General features: G+C 36.8%; 1 protein-coding gene across 1 annotated transcript; it reads left to right on the top strand.

Moving 5' to 3' along the window:
* The first annotated feature begins 717 nt into the window (after positions 1–717).
* LOC131552578 (ATP-binding cassette sub-family C member 2-like) lies at positions 718–15816 on the top strand. The gene is made up of 14 exons (XM_058796436.1): positions 718–1576; positions 7703–7846; positions 7949–8089; positions 8998–9120; positions 9558–9613; positions 9810–10032; positions 10949–11124; positions 12651–12828; positions 12918–13172; positions 13298–13363; positions 14711–14848; positions 15128–15274; positions 15404–15488; positions 15746–15816. Exons 1-14 carry the CDS (start codon positions 1313–1315, stop codon positions 15814–15816), a joined length of 2067 nt encoding a protein of 688 aa, XP_058652419.1. The 5' UTR covers positions 718–1312.
* The last annotated feature ends 51 nt before the right edge of the window (positions 15817–15867 follow it).

Raw genomic sequence — 15867 nt, forward strand, 5'->3', positions numbered from 1 at the left:
GCAGGGGAACCTTCCGTGCCATGCATGATTTCAAACCATGACGTCTTAGTGTATTACCAACAGTAACCTTGGAAACGGTGGTCCCAGCTCTTTTCAGGTCATTGACCAGCTCCTCCCGTGTAGTTCTGGGCTGATTTCTCACCTTTCTTAGGATCATTGAGACCCCACGAGGTGAGATCTTGCATGGAGCCCCAGTCCGAGGGAGAATGACAGTCATGTTTAGCTTCTTCCATTTTCTAATGATTGCTCCAACAGTGGACCTTTTTCACCAAGCTGCTTGGCAATTTCCCCATAGCCCTTTCCAGCCTTGTGGAGGTGTACAATTTTGTCTCTAGTGTCGTTGGACAGCTCTTTGGTCTTGGCCATGTTAGTAGTTGGATTCTTACTGATTGTATGGGGTGGACAGGTGTCTTTATGCAGCTAACGACCTCAAACAGGTGCATCTAATTTAGGATAATAAATGGAGTGGAGGTGGACATTTTAAAGGCAGACTAACAGGTCTTTGAGGGTCAGAATTCTAGCTGATAGACAGGTGTTCAAATACTTATTTGCAGCTGTATCATACAAATAAATAGTTAAAAATCATACATTGTGATTTCTGGATTTTTTTAGATTATGTCTCTCACAGTGGACATGCACCTACGATGACAATTTCAGACCCTCCATGATTTCTAAGTGGGAGAACTTGCAAAATAGCAGGGTGTTCAAATACTTATTTTCCTCACTGTATATACACACACATATATTATTGATAATAATAGTAATAATAATAATGGATATAAATACTTTATCAGAAATAATATACAATATATATATATAAAATAAATAAATAATAGACATAAGTTAATATAACCAAGGCAATACTCAACCCAAAATTAAAAACATAAACAGGTTATTTTCAAATGAGATAGTAAATTAGTCCTGAAGAGACGGAAAGATGTAATTGATCTAAGGATTATTCCAGTCAGATGGAGCTTTATATCGAAAAGATCTTCGACCGACTTCAGTAAAAGTTCTAGGAACAAGAAAATGCAGATACTGTATATGTCGAAGGGAGTAAATAGATGAAGATCGAACCAAAATCTGTTTTAAAAATAAATATATTTGAAGAGAAACTGAAACCAGTGATATTGCCTTCTAGATTTAGGTTGAAGCCAGTCGAGAGCTGCATACGACATACAATGATGAGTTCTATAAGGACATCTTAAAACAAACCTACATAAAGAATTATGAAGAATATTTAAAGGTTTTAAATTTTGCTGACAGAGTCAGCAAAATCACGCTGACACGCTGAGTCACGGTGAGACTGCAGATGAACTCCTGCCAATCTGTCCTTTCACTGACGTCATGCCATTCATCCAGTCTTCCTCACTCACTCGTGTGTGTGTGTGTGTGTGTGTGTCAGAATGCCTCGTACCTGCAGCGTCCGGACCCGGATCTGCCGATATGTGTGGAGCAAACGGTGCTGGTGTGGATTCCTTTAGCTTTTCTGTGGCTTTGCGCTCCGTGGCACTTCACGACTCTCTGTAAGAAACCAGCCAAAGCTCCGCTCTCAAAACTCTACATCTGCAAACAGGTGACGTTAATAATTCAACAACAGTCATTTAAAATATTACATCAGAGATAGTCAAATGAACAACAAGTAATGATCTACTGTATACAACATATAACACAGTAAGTCACATTTAATAAAATGTTCAAATCAGAAACATTTTGCCTGCGTAGTATCAGCTCACTCATCATTTCTGTGGACATCAGGAGACGGTTCTCAGTTCTGTTGTCAGCTGTTTCACTCAGATGCCACAATATAGACAAAAATTTGATCACAACCTCTGTTTCATGCTGACTTTAAAGGAAAGTTCACCCAAAAATAATAATTCAGTCTTACACTCGTTGAGCCAAATTCTCCACATGATGGTTAGAGTCCAGCGTCACTGTATGGACATTCTTCAAAATATTTTCTTTTGTATTCCAAAGAAAAGAGAAATGTATAAATGACAAAGACCAATGCACTTCTTTGGAATGACAAAGAGTCAATCGTGAGATTTTAGAAATTCTGGAAGAAATGCTCCTTTAGGTTTGGCTAGTCTAAGAGATCTGATTTTTACTAAATGAGTAGTTACTGTGTTACTTCATATAGCAGTGCAAGTCATATGTATGACTAGATAATAATTTGTGACTGTGGAATGTACAGTTACTTCTCCCTTTTAAAGTAGCCAATAGTAAATAAAGATTTCAGATTTTAAATATTTTTATAATTTAATCAAAACCCAAAAATAAAGTTGGTAACAATTTACTTATATATGACCCGGACCACAAAACCAGTCTTCAGTCGCTGGGGTATATTTGCAGCAATAGCCAAAAATACATTGTATGGGTCAAAATTATAGATTTTTCTTTTATGCCAAAAATCATTAGGATATTACAGTTTTTCTTGATTGCTAACACACTATAACTGATTCATTTGGCCCAATTTTCCAAACCATTCCTATAGTTCTCAAAACAAAGACATGTTTCTCAAAACCTTTAACACATTGCACCTGTTTGCACACACGTTCCAATTTGCTCAGTGTTTTCTGCAAACATTTTGCACAGGTTTAACCATGTTCTCATTCAGAAAACACAAACACACAATATAATTCACTCAAGCATCAAAAAATGAACTCAAACAGCGCACATTTATCCATGTGTGAACATTCAGTAGCAAAACTGAGGACACACAGGTCAGAATCTCAGGATGATATGCACAGGAGCACAAGTGATTATGTGTTTTGGAAAATGAATCATGGTAGTGGGAGACAAAGAGGAATAGGAGGAGAAAAGAAAATGAAGGGGATGAGGTCAAAGTTAATTTGTTCCTGATGAAATACAAAGCACTATAGTTGACCACGTTCTTCTGCATGGACTGACCGTGAGGGAAGATGGCCTACAGGCTCATCTACAAGGTTTCAATACTACTGACACATACAATATAATTACAGTACATAGCAGCAGTACTTCAGATGAGACAACTTTCATTATTCTATGTACAGTACATATTGTAGCACATGTTGTACACCCTCAAACTCACTACTGTACTGTTGAAATGATTTGTAGCCAAATAGTCCTTACATCTACTCTATTTTTGCAGAACTGAGAGTTGTCTGTCCAGGGAGGCAGAGAAGTCTTTTTCAGAAGACTAAGAAACTGCTATAACAAATAAGGATACTACCAATACTGTAATTGGCTGAGGATTCTGAATGAATTACTGTAATGAATGAATGAATGAATGAATGAATTTATTTATTTACAGTAAATGACATTATATTCCAGTGTGTGTTTACTATATATTCAGTTGTATGGTCTTTGAACTTTTCTCTTCTAGTGCTTTTCATCTACTGTAAGATCTCTTTACAGAAGTGTAATGAAAGTAAACTTTTCTTAAAGTTTATTTCTGAATTTTACTATATCTGCACCACTTTATTTATGCTGTATACTGTAACAGACATTGACTAGCAGAAGGATTCCTGTTTCCCAAAAGGAGATTTTTGAGATTGTGTTTATAGTTGTGAAAAAATTTGGAATTGTTTCATGAATTGTGTGTTAGCAATCGAAAAAAAACTGTAAGTAAAGATCATGTTCCTTGAAGATATTTCGTAAATTTCTTACCATAAATGTATCAAAACTTAATTTTTGATTAGTAATATGCATTGCTAAGAACTTCATTTGGACAACTTTAAACGCGATTTTCTCAATATTTAGATTTTTTTGCACCCTCAGATTCCAGATATTCAAATAGTTGTATCTCAGACAAATATTGTCCGATCCTAACAAACTATACATCAATGGAAAGCTTATTTATTCAGATGATGTATAAATCTCAATTTCGAAAAATTGACACTTAAGACTGGTTTTGTCGTCCAGGATCACATATGTCTTTATGTATAATGCATTATAAAGGGTTATTAAAGGCTATAACGCATTATAATTATTCATAATGTGTGCTGTAATACATTATATCTTGTCATAAATAATTATAACTGAATATGAAATGCATAGTGTAACAATGAATTGTTAAGCATTATAATGTATTAACTGTGGTTACAATTCTTCATGAGATTGTACAATGCATTATAAGGTGCATTGCAAGGCATAATTAATGTATTATAACTACTTTTATAATGCATTATACATAAAGGCTTTATATACTGTCTTTAGTAGTGTTTTGCAACTGTTTGTCTGATTGATTAGCACTCTCATATGCTCACATTGTTGCTGTTGTGCAAAAGGTTGTGGCTGGCCTGCTGCTTCTGACGGCGGTAGCGGAGCTGGCGCTCACTCGGGAGGATCATGGGCCGTCGAGTGATTCCACAGCTCAGAAACATCCAGCGGTGCTCTACACCAATCCGGTTCTGTTCGCCGTCTCATGGGTAACCTTCATAAGCATTTCTTTAATAAACCGTGTAAAGAGTTAAGATCACTCAGTAAATAATTGAAGATGTTGATGTGTTGAGTGGTTTGTGTTTGTGTAGATAGTTGTGATGCTGTGCCAGGAGTGTGTGCGGCGCAGACCGAGATCTGTGGACTCCGGGAGTCTCTTTGTGTTCTGGCTGCTTCAGTTGTTGTGCGCCGTCTTCCAGTTCCAGACCTTACTGAGAGCCGCACTGAACAAGGTACTGACACCAGCACTCACAGCTCCATGTGCATATCGCTTGCATATGCCGTATTGGACAAAATGATCAACACGATTAAACTTTGTTGGTAAACTTCATCTGATTGACAGTTTAGAGTTTTTATCCAGTCAAAGGTCTTTTAGTGTAATTGTACAAATGTCCTCCTTCAGCTCGTGCTTCACGTGTCTTTTTGCTGTCAAAAGTAAGCGTCAGATTAACTGCAGTCATGTTTCCAGATGAACACTTACTGGACCCAAGCAGCTCAGCTTTACTTGATTCTCCATCAATCATTTTCTAGAAAAATCAGTGCGTATCAAATCTGATCATCAGGATCTTTTGAGGAGCTTTACTTTCACTGTTCCTCAGCGGATGCATCATATAAATGATACTCAACAGAAAACACTTTTTCTGCTTTTTAGAAAAAAGAAAGAAAGAAAAGAAATCACCACAAGACAGCTGCCAAATATTACGTGTACCCACCTTTATATGCATACATAAAGTAAACTAACAGTTTGGTTAACTGTTTATATCTTTGTCAAATGTAAATTGGAATAAACTGCTCAGCGTGGACTGTAAGCTTTAATGTATTACAAATATTATGAATTTCTGTAAATCCACTTTAAAACAATGTGTGTTTTGAAAAGAGATACCGTATGTAATTAAAACTGACTTTCTGATTTCTGAAAACTGATTTCAAGTGTTATAAACTGACGTTTGTTAATGTATAATGAACACCATGAATGAGCAATGAACAATTGTATATCTATAAATGAATATTGACAAATCATTGTTCGTTTTTTGATGCATGACAGATGTGTGCCTGCATGTAATGCATGAAGTAATGTCACTGAATAGAATGCTATTGTACAGTGTTGCTGAAATAATCATGTATTTGACATGTTTCTCAGGAAGAAATCGATGATGTTCCGCGGTTCTGTCTGTTCTACATCAACTATGGACTGCAGCTGATCGCTTTGGTTTTATCAGCCTTCGCTGATGTTTCACCTGAAGTTAAAAGAATTTCAAAGACGGTACGGAAAGCGTGAGAAATCTTACAAGTAATGTCACTTAGTAGTCGTGGCCCAATGGTTAGGAGTCGGGCTTGTAACCTGAAGGTTGCTGGTTCGATTCTCGCTGGCAGGAATTGAAGGTGGGGATTGTGAATGAACAGCACTCTCTCCACCTTCGATACCATGACAAAGGTGCCCTTGAGCAAGGCACCGAACCCCTAATTGCTCCCTGGGCGCTGGAGCAATAGCTGTCCACTGCTCCGGTGTGTGTGTTCACTGTGTGTGTGCATGTTTCTCAAAACCTTTAACACATTGCACCTGTTTGCACACACGTTCCAATTTGCTCAGTGTTTTCTGCAAACATTTTGCACAGGTTTAACCATGTTCTCATTCAGAAAACACAAACACACAATATAATTCACTCAAGCATCAAAAATGAACTCAAACAGCGCACATTTATCCATGTGTGAACATTCAGTAGCAAAACTGAGGACACACAGGTCAGAATCTCAGGATGATATGCACAGGAGCACAAGTGATTATGTGTTTTGGAAAATGAATCATGGTAGTGGGAGACAAAGAGGAATAGGAGGAGAAAAGAAAATGAAGGGGATGAGGTCAAAGTTAATTTGTTCCTGATGAAATACAAAGCACTATAGTTGACCACGTTCTTCTGCATGGACTGACCGTGAGGGAAGATGGCCTACAGGCTCATCTACAAGGTTTCAATACTACTGACACATACAATATAATTACAGTACATAGCAGCAGTACTTCAGATGAGACAACTTTCATTATTCTATGTACAGTACATATTGTAGCACATGTTGTACACCCTCAAACTCACTACTGTACTGTTGAAATGATTTGTAGCCAAATAGTCCTTACATCTACTCTATTTTTGCAGAACTGAGAGTTGTCTGTCCAGGGAGGCAGAGAAGTCTTTTTCAGAAGACTAAGAAACTGCTATAACAAATAAGGATACTACCAATACTGTAATTGGCTGAGGATTCTGAATGAATTACTGTAATGAATGAATGAATGAATGAATGAATTTATTTATTTACAGTAAATGACATTATATTCCAGTGTGTGTTTACTATATATTCAGTTGTATGGTCTTTGAACTTTTCTCTTCTAGTGCTTTTCATCTACTGTAAGATCTCTTTACAGAAGTGTAATGAAAGTAAACTTTTCTTAAAGTTTATTTCTGAATTTTACTATATCTGCACCACTTTATTTATGCTGTATACTGTAACAGACATTGACTAGCAGAAGGATTCCTGTTTCCCAAAGGAGATTTTGAGATTGTGTTTATAGTTGTGAAAAAATTTGGAATTGTTTCATGAATTGTGTGTTAGCAATCGAAAAAAAACTGTAAGTAAAGATCATGTTCCTTGAAGATATTTCGTAAATTTCTTACCATAAATGTATCAAAACTTAATTTTGATTAGTAATATGCATTGCTAAGAACTTCATTTGGACAACTTTAAACGCGATTTTCTCAATATTTAGATTTTTGCACCCTCAGATTCCAGATATTCAAATAGTTGTATCTCAGACAAATATTGTCCGATCCTAACAAACTATACATCAATGGAAAGCTTATTTATTCAGATGATGTATAAATCTCAATTTCGAAAAATTGACACTTAAGACTGGTTTTGTCGTCCAGGATCACATATGTCTTTATGTATAATGCATTATAAAGGGTTATTAAAGGCTATAACGCATTATAATTATTCATAATGTGTGCTGTAATACATTATATCTTGTCATAAATAATTATAACTGAATATGAAATGCATAGTGTAACAATGAATTGTTAAGCATTATAATGTATTAACTGTGGTTACAATTCTTCATGAGATTGTACAATGCATTATAAGGTGCATTGCAAGGCATAATTAATGTATTATAACTACTTTTATAATGCATTATACATAAAGGCTTTATATACTGTCTTTAGTAGTGTTTTGCAACTGTTTGTCTGATTGATTAGCACTCTCATATGCTCACATTGTTGCTGTTGTGCAAAAGGTTGTGGCTGGCCTGCTGCTTCTGACGGCGGTAGCGGAGCTGGCGCTCACTCTCGGGGAGGATCATGGGCCGTCGAGTGATTCCACAGCTCAGAAACATCCAGCGGTGCTCTACACCAATCCGGTTCTGTTCGCCGTCTCATGGGTAACCTTCATAAGCATTTCTTTAATAAACCGTGTAAAGAGTTAAGATCACTCAGTAAATAATTGAAGATGTTGATGTGTTGAGTGGTTTGTGTTTGTGTAGATAGTTGTGATGCTGTGCCAGGAGTGTGTGCGGCGCAGACCGAGATCTGTGGACTCCGGGAGTCTCTTTGTGTTCTGGCTGCTTCAGTTGTTGTGCGCCGTCTTCCAGTTCCAGACCTTACTGAGAGCCGCACTGAACAAGGTACTGACACCAGCACTCACAGCTCCATGTGCATATCGCTTGCATATGCCGTATTGGACAAAATGATCAACACGATTAAACTTTGTTGGTAAACTTCATCTGATTGACAGTTTAGAGTTTTTATCCAGTCAAAGGTCTTTTAGTGTAATTGTACAAATGTCCTCCTTCAGCTCGTGCTTCACGTGTCTTTTTGCTGTCAAAAGTAAGCGTCAGATTAACTGCAGTCATGTTTCCAGATGAACACTTACTGGACCCAAGCAGCTCAGCTTTACTTGATTCTCCATCAATCATTTTCTAGAAAAATCAGTGCGTATCAAATCTGATCATCAGGATCTTTTGAGGAGCTTTACTTTCACTGTTCCTCAGCGGATGCATCATATAAATGATACTCAACAGAAAACACTTTTTCTGCTTTTTAGAAAAAAGAAAGAAAGAAAATAAATCACCACAAGACAGCTGCCAAATATTACGTGTACCCACCTTTATATGCATACATAAAGTAAACTAACAGTTTGGTTAACTGTTTATATCTTTGTCAAACGTAAATTGGAATAAACTGCTCAGCGTGGACTGTAAGCTTTAATGTATTACAAATATTATGAATTTCTGTAAATCCACTTTAAAACAATGTGTGTTTTGAAAAGAGATACCGTATGTAATTAAAACTGACTTTCTGATTTCTGAAAACTGATTTCAAGTGTTATAAACTGACGTTTGTTAATGTATAATGAACACCATGAATGAGCAATGAACAATTGTATATCTATAAATGAATATTGACAAATCATTGTTCGTTTTTTGATGCATGACAGATGTGTGCCTGCATGTAATGCATGAAGTAATGTCACTGAATAGAATGTTATTGTACAGTGTTGCTGAAATAATCATGTATTTGACATGTTTCTCAGGAAGAAATCGATGATGTTCCGCGGTTCTGTCTGTTCTACATCAACTATGGACTGCAGCTGATCGCTTTGGTTTTATCAGCCTTCGCTGATGTTTCACCTGAAGTTAAAAGAATTTCAAAGACGGTACGGAAAGCGTGAGAAATCTTACAAGTAATGTCACTTAGTAGTCGTGGCCCAATGGTTAGGGAGTCGGGCTTGTAACCTGAAGGTTGCTGGTTCGATTCTCGCACTGGCAGGAATTGAAGGTGGGGATTGTGAATGAACAGCACTCTCTCCACCTTCGATACCATGACAAAGGTGCCCTTGAGCAAGGCACCGAACCCCTAATTGCTCCCTGGGCGCTGGAGCAATAGCTGTCCACTGCTCCGGGTGTGTGTGTTCACTGTGTGTGTGCATTTGTTCACTACTCACTGCTGTGTGTGTGTGCACTTGGATGGGTTAAATGCAGAGCACTAATTTCGAGTATGGGTCACCATACTTGACAATACGTCACTAACTTAACTTAAGCATTCAGTGAATGTATATTTGTCAAATTTACTGTCTTCTCTAATATATTGCAGAATCCTGAAGCCAAAGCAACGTTTCTCAGCAGAATCACCTTTAACTGGTTCAACAGGTGGATCTGAGTTTACTTCTGTTCCTCATTTTGCATTTCTGTCGTCTGTCTTTTTTTTCTTCTTTTTACTGATTAGACCATCTGCTGATGACTTTCTGCATGTCACTGTTGCGTCTGTCCAGTACAAGTCCTATACTGTATGTACAATGTATTGGTCTTTCATATGCATGATGCTCCTGTGAATCTTGTTGCTCAGCATGGTAATCAAAGGCTTTAAGAGGCCTCTGGTTCAGGAGGACATGTGGGATCTGAATGAGAAGGACTCCACTCAGACGATCTGTCAGGAGTTTGAGGACGTTATGGCCAAAGAGCTGAAAAAAGCCCGCAGCATCCTGCAGAAGCAACAAAATAAACGAAAGAATAAAAATGATCATCAGAACGGCTTGGCCAAGGGAGTCAGTCAGGACGTTCTAGTTATGGTAAGACAATCATCTTCCATAGTTTCTAAAGTAGAATAATTAGTGTTTAAACACCTCTCAGTCTTAGAGTATGATCAATTTGTAACATACTGAAAAAAACAATACATTGTTCTTACAGTCAAATGTATTAGCTTTTCTCAAATTATGGTTATGTTTTGGTTCAGATCTTACATTTTGATTTAATACTATTCAAAATTATTTCAAATAATTCAAAAAACATGCTTACAGAGTAAGTTTATTTAATATAAACACATGATATCACTGAAAAAGTGTGTTGGATTTGCATGGTTTAATCCCGTACATGGACCAATGAAACAATTAAATAACACAAACATACTTTTTCATGTAAATTCAACATCATCAAATTGAGTTATTTGGACGTGACCAAATTAATTAGGTTAATCTCTAAGTGATTTAATATGATTCCCTGACAGGATTTAATTAATTCAATTTCTTTCAGCTTAATCAGTATTTTCTGTAGACATAAGCCAAAATGTTACTAAATGTAAGTCAGTTTAATAATTTGTCCTTTTACAACTTATTTTCACCTTTAAAAAATAATTAGCTATAATAATACAATTTTCACTTCAGATAAAGCTGAAAACATTTTGTTAGTCAATGTTTAATTTAGTTTACATTATAAAAATAAAGACAACTTCAGACGCGTAATATTTGTTGCACTGTAAATTTTAATGTTAACGTTACTTGCTATCTTAGAAACAACGTTCAAGTAATGTTATTTTCTTTCAGACAAACTAAACAAAAAAGATTTAAAACCAGAAACCATAATTTTCAATTAAGGCAATATAAAACTGCTCTTTAAATTTCACTTTTTGTGTAATATGTAAATTTGATTTTTTAAATCTAAGGACCAAACACTGACTGATGCGCTCACAATATTTTAATATCCAATTAGGAGGAGACAGGAAAGAAGAAAGAAAAGAAGAAGAAGAAAAAGGATTCTGAAACCGACTATCCTAATTCCTGGCTGGTTCCCACCATTGCTAAAACCTTCAAAGGTGTGCTTTTAGAGTCGGCCCTCTACAAACTGACAGAAGACCTTCTGGCATTTGCAAGCCCACAACTTCTCAAGTAAGTGTCCTTCTGCGTTCATTTCATTACCAAATTTTTTCTTGTACCACGAAAGTAGTTTTTTTGTAGCTGCTGCTGCTCAGGCATATGGTCTGCAAAAAGACCTCAGTTATTACCCCTGCAAATAAGCCTGCGGTGGCCCTTCACCTAAGGGCCCCTAGCAGGCTGCCAGCGCAGGGCCTTTGAGACTTTGCTCATTGGCAAAACGTTGGCCCTTTAGCGCTGACTCTGCACAGGCAGCCCTCACTTGGCCCCCAGGAAGCCCTCACTATGCCCACACAGGGCCCACATTATTAATCTACAACAATACATCTGTTTCACTTTTTCACTAATACTTTTCAGCTACTATAACGTAAGTCTTTGGGAAAAACAGTTATTATGCATCTGAAATGGATGCAGTCACCACGTAACTAATGTCTGTATTGTCAAAAATGTACAGTAGCAATAATTTAACCGATACTCTCGAAAAACACATGCATCATTTTCAATGTCAACAGTCAGAATTTAAATGCAAAAAAGTGCCTAATAGTGATCAGAATAAGCAACGTAATTATAGGTATTTCACACTCGTTCATGCACACACCGTCACAGTCAAAACTGTGTCATTCTGTATGATAATCCGACAATAAAACAAATTTAACAACAATAATGCTCTTACTTTCGTGTCGCTTTATAATTTCACATAGAACTAATCTTTCGTGAAGTTCATATTGAACATAATATAGAACTTTGCACAGTCAAAACTAACAAGTCCAGCATCTTTAAAGGATATCCTACCAATCTGGACCATTTAAAAGATAAAAGACAGGATCGTATAGAATAGATTTTGATTAAATAATTTAACTGTGCTCTGATTTCGGAGTTGCAGTGATATAGCCTTCATGTCATCTCCCTCAACAGGTGTAATTCACGTTTTGAGAGTTAAAACACTCTCCACTCTTTACCATCAAACTTATATTTAGGCATTATGATCACTTACAGTTATACATTCAAAATCAGATCCGTTATCGCGCTAAAAACCAGTCACTCATGAATCATCACGTCTGTCTGCTGATCGATTGGCTAAAAGTGCGACCGCGACGTCAACATCAGCTCCAGATACTATTGTGTGTTTAGTAACGTTGTGATGACTGATTGGATGCATGTAGTCTATATGCACACTTGAGCTTGTTTGTTAACCAATTAGCCTATACAATTTATATGTTTTGAAAACTGCCAAACTGACCAAAAACCTGCCCAAATTTTGTCCACCCGCCCAAGCCAATATTTACCCGCACAATCAAATTCAAACCTGCCCAATCTGGCAACACTGGTCCCATGGTGAGAGCTGCTCACGGTGAGCCCAAAGCTGTGAGCCTGCACTGGGCCTGTTTAGGTTTGGTGTGGGCTGGCTCTAGCCCACTGTGCCTGCAAAAAGCCAGCAAGGGTCCCGCAGGGGCATGTTTGCAGGGTATCCTATTAGTTCTTTACGTGGTGTTTCTGAAACTGCTGAGCTGCTTACCAATGTGTGCTGTGGCTTGTCACAGGTTAATGATCTCCTTCACTCAGGACAAAACGAGTCACGTATGGACTGGTTACCTGTACGCCGTGCTGCTTTTGGTGGTGGCTTTTTTACAGTTGGTTGTTCTACAACAGTACTTCCAGCGATGTTTTATCTTGGGTATGAAAGTACGCACAGCTCTCATGGCTGCCGTTTATAAGAAGGTGCATCTGCTGTAATGTTCACCTTTATTATTATATATCATAGCCAGTGGATGATGTTGTGATGACTCATTATCACTGGTTCCTCTCAGGCATTAGTTGTGTCTAATGACTCTAGGAAAGAGTCGACCGCTGGAGAGATAGTCAACCTGATGTCAGCGGACGCCCAGAGATTTAACAATGTCACCAACTTCATCCATTTGCTTTGGTCGTGTCCGCTGCAGATCGCTCTGTCCATCGCGTTCCTCTGGATTGAGCTGGGTCCTTCTGTCCTGGCCGGTCTGTTGTCCATGGTGCTGATGGTGCCCATCAATGGCTGGCTGGCCACCAAATCCAGGGGCTTCCAGGTGACTCGGTTTGCTTCGTAAAGCATTTCTCTTGTAAAAGAGTTATCTGGTTACAAAAGAAATATAAAACACTGCATCAATATCCACTAAGGGCAACATGTTTTTTGTTTTTGTTTTTTTTTCAGGTGGAAAACATGAAATTTAAAGACAAGCGCATGAAAATTGTGAATGACATATTGAATGGAATAAAAGTAAGTGGTTTCTTGCACTCCTCTCAGGAAAAAAGGTACAAAAGCTGTCACTGAGGCGGTACCCTTTCAAAAGGTACACATTCGTACCTTATTTACCCCTCAAGGGTGCATTTTAGTACTTTGAAGGTACATATGTACCATGAAGGTACTAATATTAGCAGAGCTGGGTAGTAACTGATTACATCTAATCTGGATTACGTAATCAGATAAAAAAAATAAGTACTTGTAAGCAGATAAAATTATATTTTATAATACTCATAATTAGACTATGGTTACTTTTTATTGATTACATGTTATGTACACAATATAAATAAATTATTCATAATTTATTGATTCTCATCTTTTTCATCTTTTAAATTTGACTTTCAAAAATAGCCTACCATTTATACACACTCAGAAAGTCTTCCAGTTTTGTGGAAGACAACATTTGACCAATGGATTTACAAAAATCATTTCACGTTTAAGAAGCGTTTCAATATCGCATCAACTACTGATGAACACATGAATTTTTACTTGATGTACTTGATGAATTTTTACATTATCACTCAGTAAGTTATTTCACCATGTGTTTCTATGTCTTTGGAATGCTTTTTTCTTTCAAACACATTACGATGCACACATTTGCAAACTGTTTAGTTATCTGATCGTCTTTCACCTAATATATTTACTTGAAGTACCCCTGAAATTTTAAAATAAATCACATTTGCATGTTCATGGCCCTCTGACATTGGTTAATAGTTACATGACATGCAGGTAAACAAATAAAATATTTCATTTTTGATAGTAAGTGTTTTATTTTGATTGATTTTAAAATGATTCATTTTGATTGAACATTTTTCATGATTTAATTAATTAATAGCTTTTCATTAAACTCACAAACCCCCTGCAGTTCCTTCACAAACCCCAGTTTGGGAAACCTTGACATAAGGTAATGTTTAACGCATGTTGTCGAAAACAACAAATGGAATATATTTTCTTAATCTTTGCATTTTTATATCGATATGGTACAAGATTATCCTATTTACATCATTGTGATGAATGAGTTAGGTCAAAAGTAATCTAAAAGTAAAGTCTGATTATATTACCTAAAATTTGTAATGCAATGGATTACGTTACTAACTACAATTTTTGTCATTTGGAATCATTACAATTTGTAAATTAATCTACCCAGCTGCATATTAGTACCTTTCGAAAAGGTACCATCCCAGTAACACCTTTTGTACCTTTTTGGAGAATGTAACATGCTTCATATCATATTTTCATTTTCAGTCCAGTCAAATGAGAATATGAAATCTTGGTTAGTTGCGTCTCTGCACATTTGTCAGCTCTTCGTCACTTGTGTGGTAGGTTCTGAAGTATTACGCCTGGGAATCATCTTTTGAGGCTCAGGTTCAGGAGATTCGGGAGAAGGAGCTGAAGGTGATGAGGAAGTTTGCCTACCTCTCATCGGTCTCCACCTTCATATTTTCTTGTGCTCCAGCTATTGTGAGTATAACAATGTTTTATATGTTGTTTCTTCAAAATATTTAATGCAAGTAGTTGCTAAAGAGTATTCAGAAACAGATTTAAGTCTAAAACTCATCCCATTTTGTATTTTTGACTAAAACTGAAGTGTGTTGAATGCTTGAAAATAAAAATATATCTTGATTGCACATTTCAATTACAGTTTTATTTTGTAGTCATTTTCTTGTCTACTAAACTATTGTTGCTTGTTTGTGAGGTCTGGCCACAGATGGAGCTCATATCATGTCTTATTGTCTTCAGGTGTCTCTGGTGACCTTCGCTGTGTTTGTGTCTGTGAGTCCCAATAACATCCTGGATGCAGAGAAAGCTTTTACCTCCATCTCCCTCTTTAACATACTGCGCTTCCCACTCGCCATGCTTCCACAGCTGATTTCCATCATTGTTCAGGTATTACAATAAAAACATTGTTTCATATTTATATTGTTATTTATATTGAAGCATATCATTGCTACCTTTACATTTCATTAAACTATTACTGAAGTAGTAAGAAATTTGTACTCTCTGTACTTTGTTTAGACCACTGTTTCTAAGAAAAGACTCGAGAAATTTCTGAGTGGCGATGATCTGGACACAATGGCAGTAACGCGTGACGACAGCCACAGTAAGAACTCATTATGTAATTTCCTAAGAGATTTTTAGACAAACTTGATAACAAACTTCTATGAGATTTTTAGATGAGCTGATTTCAAATTGTTTTAGAAAAGCTAAATTCATCTGATGAACTCGTTAATGTTTGCTGTTTTTACTAGTCATTTAACATACTGCAAAGAACATACTTCAGTCCACTTCAGAGCAATAACAGTAGTTTAGTTTGAAATCTGAGAGAGTGATCAGTGTTCTCATAATTTGCTGAATTAGCTGCCGCCGTGAGCATGACTGATGGCACATATGCCTGGGAAAGAGACACAGAACCAGTTCTGAAAAAGTAAGATTTGCCCTGTTTCACTACAACATTATAATATGATATATTTTTTACACTG

This window comes from Onychostoma macrolepis, chromosome 13 (genome assembly GCF_012432095.1).
Source record: "Onychostoma macrolepis isolate SWU-2019 chromosome 13, ASM1243209v1, whole genome shotgun sequence".
NCBI classification, from domain to species: Eukaryota; Metazoa; Chordata; class Actinopteri; order Cypriniformes; family Cyprinidae; genus Onychostoma; species Onychostoma macrolepis.